The 9,559-nt window shown below is 28.9% G+C and overlaps 1 protein-coding gene across 1 annotated transcript; it reads right to left on the reverse strand.

Moving 5' to 3' along the window:
• Positions 1 to 5,028: 5,028 nt before the first annotated feature.
• LOC105108059 (leucine-rich repeat extensin-like protein 3) lies at positions 5,029 to 5,906 on the reverse strand. Its single transcript, XM_011002208.1, has one exon. It carries the CDS (start codon positions 5,758 to 5,760, stop codon positions 5,245 to 5,247), a length of 516 nt encoding a protein of 171 aa, XP_011000510.1. The 5' UTR covers positions 5,761 to 5,906; the 3' UTR covers positions 5,029 to 5,244.
• Between the last annotated feature and the right edge of the window lie 3,653 nt (positions 5,907 to 9,559).

Consider the following 9,559-nt stretch of genomic DNA (forward strand, 5'->3'; position numbering starts at 1 on the left):
TATCAAAGAATATAGCATTCTTTGATTCCATAATAGTATTAGGATGAATATCTTCAATTAACTTATATTGTAACATCTCCCATTCAGGGATAAAAACAACAATCTTATATTAACTGAAAAACTAAGTAATTAAATTATATATATATATATTCATGGCCTTCGTATTAAAATCTACCGAAATTTTGATGGAATCCCTCCTATTCCGAAAGGTCTCAAGTTATCAACATGTAACCTGTTTACTCTTTTAATAACTTGAATCTCATAACTCAATCCCGACCCAATCATTATGTGTTTCAATTCCACAAATATTATCACACTTATTAACCACAATATTCATGATATACATTATATAAAAAAAAATATCATTATGGATGGATAAAAATATAAAAACACAGACATGAAATATGGTTATATGAACTATAGAGTTAAGTTCATTTAATCAAGTTTAAACATTAATTATACAAATATTTTCAAGTTTACAAAATACAAGGGTATAGTCTTAGAACCTATATTACAAAAAGGGAATATAAGCTAAGATCTACTTCTATAGTGCATGCAATGATCCTAAAACAAAATATATATTATGAAAACATGAATATCATAATAAATATAACAACACGAATATCTAACAATTTAAAAAGGGTAACATGCTTTTATATTTTGTTTATTTCTTCCTTCTAGTTTTCATTAAATCTCTTCCTTGTTCAACTATTAATAATCATTCCCTCTTCCACTATCAACCTGCATTTTATGCTTTATAAGATCAAACATGATTATTTCTGCTTAATACATTATCGATACCAATTTCATTAGTATCATCATCATCACCCTGTAAGAGTCAAAGCATGTATGCTAGCCAATACATAGCGATCCCCTTATCCGGTATCTTAACATACATTAAATGCACGCTAATTGACACAATTAAAAGATTGATGTCTTCTAAATGCACGCTAATTGACACAATCAAAAGATTGATGTCTTCTTCCAAGTGTAGGAGTGTCAAAGTAATAATTAACCTAGTAAGATTGCGATCGAACCACAAGGAGGTTAATTGTATAAATTATAACTAACTAACTAACCAACTAACTAACTAACTAACTAACTAACTAACTAACTAACAACAATAATAATAGTAATAGTAATAGTAATAATAGAAAAAGAAGAAGAAGAAGAAGTTGATGAGAACTTTGATATGAAAGATCAATGTGAGGATTAAACAATGATAATAACAAATGTCAAGGTTAGATGATTCACTAATGGTATTTTAAATAAGTATAGTATAAACTCTTATTACTCAAATGGAAACTATACACAAAGAAGGACACAATTAGATTATAAATTGTTAACATGATTACATTAATTATCTTATTTGAATAATACTAATACTTGTAAATGTTGTTAGGCATTCATGATTATAACTTATGTTAACAACAAATCAAGTTCCTTCATAGCATAAGTGTCGATTATACCATACAGTATGAGTTATGAAAGTACCAAGTATTTGTTGTACTGAGTGTTATACAACATAAATCTAGATTAACCAGTTCTAGAAAATTGTCTCAGCTTTCTAGTAAAAAACAAATTGAGATCATTTGGACTTTTAGAACTCAAGAAATGGACTAAACATTGAACAATGTTTGGGATATAGGATAGATTTAAACTTTTTCATTGTTGCTCTAATTTGAACTTGAAAACAACCTTTTTAAATCTTGGACTCCAATGAATGTTGTCGGCCTATGTCTTACCTTTCCATTCATATAAAGTAGACTTAAATCTAAGTTCTACAGCTTCAAATATGATCCAATTACTGAACAATGTTCCAGTTTGAACTACACTAATATCTCTTTTCTAAATTTGACTATCTCTTTATCCTTTTAATTTCAGTTCTTAAACTCATCAATCAATCATTTCATTTATGTGATATGCCTGCATTTAAGATAAAAATTTACCACAAATTAAAGGTATCTTATATTATTAGATATGTTATTATAAAATAAACTTTAATTAAGAAGTTATTGATACTTCAAGTGCAAAATGATGATATAAAATCTTGATAAAAATGCATTTCTAAGTATTAATCACTAGTTAATACATGTTGATCCCCTTCCTTGGGATCCTAACATACACTAAATGTATGCTAGTCTAAACATGGCGATCCCCTTATCCGGGATCCTAACATTCGATCCCCTTATCCGGGATCCTAACATTCGATCCCCTTATCCGGGATCCTAACATTCGATCCCCTTATCCGGGATCCAACATGGCGATCCCCTTATCCGGGATCCTAACATTCGATTCCTTAACCAGGAGTTTTAGGGGTTATTTTGTAAATTTTAAATTGTTTCATGTAATTTTTGTTTAGTTTTTATAATTTGTAGTGTGGATGTAAAAAGAAAAAAGAAAAATGGTGAAAGTGAATGTGTTGTTTGTATTTTTTTTCTGGATTTTTTTATGATAAAATTGCAAAGAATAAAAAAGAATTTAATATTTTGATTTGCTCATAGTTAAATATTATAAACTTATATATTAGTCATATTTCTAATATCTGATGAAAAGATAAAATTTTTAAAACTTTTTTATCATATCAAAGCCACGAAATAACTTACTTTAGGTTGGGTGTGTTAGGGGTACTAATATCTTCTCTAATCAAAATCAGTCCTTTACTTGTGAATCTTTGACAAGACTAGTACATCCGAGTTTTCTAATAACTCTCAATTAAATATTAGGTGGCAACTTCTAAGAATAAATCAAGCAAAGAAATAAAAAATTACCAACCAATATTATGCGGTAACGTGTGACATAATATGATAATTTTTTGTGTAGGACTAACAAAAAGATCATGGTGATAATGATAACAAAAATAATGATGGATTTTGAATGCAAGAACAGCTAAGGATTTTTTAAGACTAGAATAAGTGTAAGTTTTTAGTGTTTTAAGGAAAAAAAAGTTTTTTTGTTTTTTTTTTTTTAAAATAAGGACTGTAAGTGGGGTTTTTTTTTTTAAAATAAGGACTGTAAGTGTCGGTTTGAAAAGAGAGAGAAGAAGGTTGCTGTGTTTATGTGTTTTCAATCAGGAAAAACACTTAAATTTTAATTAAGATTTCAGTTCACAGAGATATAAATTTCCTTTTGGTGCACACTTCACCACATTCTACGAGAGATTTTAGTTACAGCCACACAGAATCACGAGTCCGTAACAGGAAATTAGAGCTTCCAGATCATTTTTGGCACTCCAACCGGAGTTGTCTGCGTGGAAATAGTACCTGATTATATTGGCCATTACTATGATCGCGTTTGACAGCCTCAACTTATTGTTTCAATCATACAAACAGATGAAAAAAAGTAGGAGTTTTATTAAAAAAAAATTGAATAACAAAATTCAAAATTAAAAAAATAATACAATTAAAAAAATCATGAATGTCATTAACAGTTCGACAAATGACATATAAAAACATAGCATTAAGCATCTTTATTTTTTTAAAATTAAATAAATATTATTTTTAAGAATAATATTTATTTATTTTTTAAATTCAAAATATAAAATAACTTAAAAAACTTAAAAAATTTTATTTACCAATTTGTTTTTGTAAAGACTCGTAATTATTATATCCAACACTTTAAACTTTAGTATTTTTAAATTTTGTTTTGAGCTGTTTTTTTTTTTTTATTGTGTTACATTAAAAACACTCAGAAAGTAGTTGAAATAGAAAAAATATATTTTAATAATAAATATATTTATATTTTTAACCAAATATTTTTTTAATTTTTTAATTTATCTCTTCTACATTTATAATTTATTCTTTTGATCCTGATAACCCAATAAAGACAGCCTGTATGTCATGGCATCAGCAATGCAAAGCCAACTGAAGTTTGACTTCCATTTTTTTATGACAATTTCATATTTAATTTAATTAATGCGATAAAACAACAAATCTTTGAGTAAAGTGTCATATAATAATGATGATTTTCTCCCAATTAAATATTAAACGATACTAATTTATTATATCATCACATGATAAACTATTGAGAATTCGCATTAAAAAAATTCATAACATATATATATTACAAAAATGAAAATAGAAAAAGTTTTGATTTGAAAATAAGGGAAAGAAAGACACGAATTATAAATCAAATCATGATAAGTGGATCAATCAAGGCACGCTCTTCTAAAACAATCATCATTTCTAATTATATCGGTTTCACACAATGTTAAATATTGCAAGCATGAATATATTTTGTTTTAGATAATTATTTTATTTAATAGATAATAAATAACATATAAATATTATTAAATATTTAATATAAACCTAACATTTATATACATATATATATATATAATTTTATGTTTTATTGAATAATAAATAATAAATAATAATTAATATTTATATAAATATTTAAAAATTGTTAAATTAAATAGAAATATCTAAATTTATTATTCAATAATTATAATATAAATATACAGAAATTTAACTCATGGCTACCATTACCATCACTTATTGCTAATGTAGGCCACAATTTAAAATTCATAAAAGCAAAGTTTTATTGTGTCAATGGACCCAGCAGCTTCCAATAAGAAGGATGTTGTGTGCTTCATAAAGTAGGTTGAAGTTTTTTCAGGACATTTGTATAAGATTTATAAAATTAGTTAAAATTTATATTAAAAAAAAAATTATGAAAAGGATCATAAAGGAGGGGGAGAAATATAAAATATTGAATAGAAAAATTCACAAAAGATAATTTCCAATCTCATCCACTTGACAGCTACTAGAATTGATCATGAGTTATTAACATTAAGCGATTATTATTATATTCTATAGTCTATCACGAAAAATAAATAAATGAAGCAATGCTTCCCCCGAACACAAAATATTCTTTACCCTGAAAATTAAAAGAGAAAAAAAACCAGCTGGAGGTTATTTGGTCCAATATTTTTAATAATACTGGCTTAATATTATATATATTCCAATCTAATCCATTGCAATTTGCAAAAGTACTGTAATAACCTAGGTAAAAGCATATAAAAAAAAAATTACAGATCAATCTACAGCAAAGAGAAAAAGGAGAGTGATTTACTTCACAATTGTTTCTGCGCCAAAAATCCCATGTCTTGATCCAAAGCTAAGTGAAAGAAGGGCGCCTTCTTGTTTCAAGAAGCCAAGACTCTCAGTTTCTCTGATATCATCAGCAGCGACTTAATTTCCCAGATCTGCCACATTATTTCATCTTCATTACTTTCTTTATAATCTACATCAAAACAAGCAAAGTATTTAAAGCAACCCCCGGAAGCACAGTGTAAGAAGCTATCAACTTGAAAGAAGCAGACGTTGAAGGAGGTGGGGGGATATAATAGTAGAAAGGGAAGTATGGGACAATTGGGTTAGGAGGAGGGGGTGTAGGATAGTTCTTGTAATTTGGTGGAGGGTAATAAGTGCCGCCAATGACACCGCCTTGTGGAGGTGGCGGTGAAGAGTAAGTGTAGGTGGAAGCTGGTGGTGGTGGTGGAGAGTAGTAAAAGCCCCCTCCTGGTGACGCAGGCGGAGATTGTGGCGGTGGGCAGTTGGAAGTGGTGGCTAGTGAAGGAGGCGGCGGAGGTGGTGGTGGTGGTGATGTAACTGGGGAACTGCCACAACATGTGGAGCACATTGTGCATGCAATTTGGTACAACATTCTTGAATTTGGCAGTACTGTTGAAGATTTTGTCGAGGGCAGTAGCATTAAGAGAGCAAGAAGTGATAGTTTGAATTTGTGCATCGTTTCCATTTTTGTGGGTAAACTTTCCTAGATCAATGGAGCTTGAAAACTTAAGGGTACGTCTTCAACGTGTAATTTACAAGATGAACAAATAATTTATGCGAAATTCTTAATGAAATTTAGACAAGAAAAATGGGGAGAGAGAGAGTAACTAATGAGTGAGTATTATAGAGTATTTCTTATCTTCCAAGCGACACCATCCATCATGTACCCTTTTATCATGCATAATATATTTTTAGAAAATTAATAAATATAAATAGACATATTGATAAAATATTTTTTTAGTAAATAATATGATTAAAAAATTAATATCTTTTCATAATTATAAGAGTGTCAACGTAATAAATAACTTGACAATAACATGATAGAACCACATGGAGGTTAATTATATAAATTATAAATAATAATAATATAATAAGAACAACAATAACAACAATAACAATAACAATAATAATAATAATAATAATAAAGAAGTTGATGAGAACATTAAGAAGGAATATCAATGTGAGGATCAAACAATAATAAAAAAAAATGTCAAGGTTAGAGGATCCATTAATGGTATTTCAAACAACTATAGTATAAACTGTTTTTATTACTCAATTGGAAACCACACACAAAGGAGTTTCCAATCAGATTATAAGTTGTTAACATGATTACATTAGTTATCTTATTTGAATAATGCTAATACTTCTAAATATTATCAGGTATTCATGATTATAACTTATGTTAACAACAAATCAAGTTCCTTTCATAGCATAAATGTGGGTTATACCATATGGTTGGGCTATTAAAGTGCCAAATATTTGTTGTACCAAGTGTTATATAACACAAATTTAGATTAACCATTTAACAAGTAAAGTATTAAAAGTCAACAAGATAACAAATCAAAACTTGTTAGTATCAAACATTAAGATCCATGTTGAGTTTACACTATACTTATTCTTATACCATTAGTGTAACCTTTTCATCTTGACATAATAAACTTAGTTAAACATAATGAAGAAGAGAAACACGAATAAACAACATAAGAACATAAGTATAGGAAAGGAAATGAAAAACATAAGCAGGAGATTAAGAAAAATATAACATGAAATAAAACTTAAACATTATAAAAATATAGAGAAAGAAATAAAAAGCATGATCTTGATATGAAAACCAAGATGCCTGAAGCTATGCCAAATGTCATAACTCAGGTGTCGGTTATACCATATAGTATGGGTTAAGAAAGTGCCAAGCATTTGTTGTACCAAGTGTTATACAACATAAATCAAGATTAATCATTTACCAAGCAAAGTATTAAAGAATGAACAAGATAACAAATACAAAACATGTTAGTATCAAGCATTAAAATCCATATTGAGTTTACATTATACTTATTCTTACACCATTAATATAACCTTTTCACCTTGACATAATAAACTTAGCTAAACATAATGAAAGAAAGAAAAATAAATAAATAAATAAAATAAGAACATAAATAAGATAAGAGTTAACTAAGTAAAGGAAAGGAAATGAAAGGCATAAACTTGATATTAATAAAAGCAAAACATAATTAATACAAAGAGAGAAAGCAAAAGCATGATCTTGATCTAGAAACCAAGATGCCTAAATGCATGACAAATGCCTCCTTTTATAGGCCAAAATTGGAAACTATTGATTTGATGACTTATTGATGAGTGGGTGGCCAACTCTTGACTTGGTGACAATCCTTAACTTCTCTTGTTTACCCAAAACGTCATTGATAACTTCAAAATTGGAGCCACTTGAAACATAAAAGTTGTAGAACATTGTCTCAGCTTTCTTGTGTAAACAATTTAGATCATTCGGACTTTTAGAACTCCAGATATGGGTCAAACACTGAACAGTGTCCGGGCTAGAAGACAGATTCAGACTTCTTTGTTGTTGCTATAATTTGGACTTGAAAATGGCCTTTTTAAGTCTTGGACTCTATATGAAAATTATAGGCCTATGTCTTAACTTTCCATCCATATAAAGTAGACCTAAATCTAAGATCTACAACTCTAGATATGACCCAATTACCGAACAGTGTTCCGGTTTGGATTGCACTGACATCTCTTTTCTAAGTTTGGTCATCTCTTTGTCCTTTCAATTTCAGTTCTTAAATTCATCAATCAATTCTTTCATTTATGTGATAAGCCTGCATTTAAAATGAACATTTACCACAAATTAAAGGAATCTTATATTATTAGATATATTATTATAAAACATGCTTTAGTTAAGGAGTTATTGATACTTCAAGTGCAAAATGATGACATAAAACCTTGATAAAAATGCACTTTTAAGTACTAATCAAGACACCCCTATGAGTTTAGTAACTCGAGTTGCAGATACTGATATGTAGATAATGCAATGTTTGATTTCCTTAAACTTTTCTTCTCAACCCATGTAAGAAATGTTGGACCAATAACTCCTAAGTTAGTTGAGTTTAGGGTATTAAGTGTTAAACACCCCTTCAAGCTTAATTGCTTAGGTTAAGGAGGCTATGAAACCAAATTTATCTATGTTTTTATTATCATCATTTTGTTTTTTGTTTTTTTTTTGTTTTTTTGCAATTTATTTACTATACATTTTTCTTGGTTGTTACCTTTAACAAAAGAACATAAATAATGTAATAATATAATGTGCAACCTGACACGACGAAAAGATTGATGTCTTCTCCCAAGTGCAGGAGTGTCGAAGTAATAAATAACCCGGCAAGACCGGGGTCGAACCACAAGGAGGTTAATTGTACAAATTATAAACAACAATAATAGCAATAACAACAATAACTATAATAATAATAATAATAATAATAGTAGTAGTAGTAGTAATAATAATAATAATAAAGAAAGAGAAGAAGAAGAAGATGATGAGAACTTGGAGATGGAAAATTAATGTAAGGATTAAACAATAATAATAACAAATGTCAAGGTTAGAGGTTCCACTAATGGTATATCAAACAAGTATAGTATAAACTCTTATTATTGATACTGCTGGTTGGTCTTCAGGATCTCCAGAACTTGCTTCAAGTGTCTAAGGTGAGCTTCTAGAGAAGAACTATAAATAAGAATGTTATCAAAGAACGCTAAGACAAATTTCCTCAGGAATGGCTCCATTTGAAACAGTGCCTACTGACAAACCTGAAACACACTTAAATAAATATAAAAAACATCAAAACACAAATATTATGTCCAAGGACTTAAATTCTATTAATAAAACAAAAAAATACAATTTTTTACAAACTAAGACTTAAATTGTAGTTGTGATTGTGGCTCACATCTTCCTTTAGTTTTACATCCAAGAATGGCTCTAACGCCCTTTATGAGTCGGGGATAAGCTTTCCATCCAGTTTTCTTAATAACTAATAAATAAGGTCTTTTTTATTTAGATTTCCAAGACTGGGCCGATCATGTTCTTTATGAAAATAGGGCCATAAATCATGAATTGCATGATGCACATCTCCACTAGGATGCATCACAAGAGTTAATAGAAGATTATTTAAAGACTCCTTACTCATACCATCCTTAATGAATTGTATTTTATCTTCACAGTTTATAGATATCATTCCTAAATAATGACATTGTGCATTACAAGTCCATCTGGCACATTATTGACAAACTTTCAGTCATTTTGTATGATGTTTTTTTTGCAAAAGTGTTTTTACCTGTCTCAGACACGTATGAAATAAAAGAATTGAAAGACTCACCTGATAATCGGACCTTTGCTTCAATTAGCCAACGAATCTCTTTAGGAATTCCATGGTTCATTCACAACCTCAATCTTGCACACCTAGCTCAGTAAATTTTTG

The sequence above is a fragment of the Populus euphratica genome, unplaced genomic scaffold (genome assembly GCF_000495115.2).
Source record: "Populus euphratica unplaced genomic scaffold, PopEup_1.0 scaffold263.1, whole genome shotgun sequence".
Lineage (NCBI taxonomy): Eukaryota > Viridiplantae > Streptophyta > Magnoliopsida > Malpighiales > Salicaceae > Populus > Populus euphratica.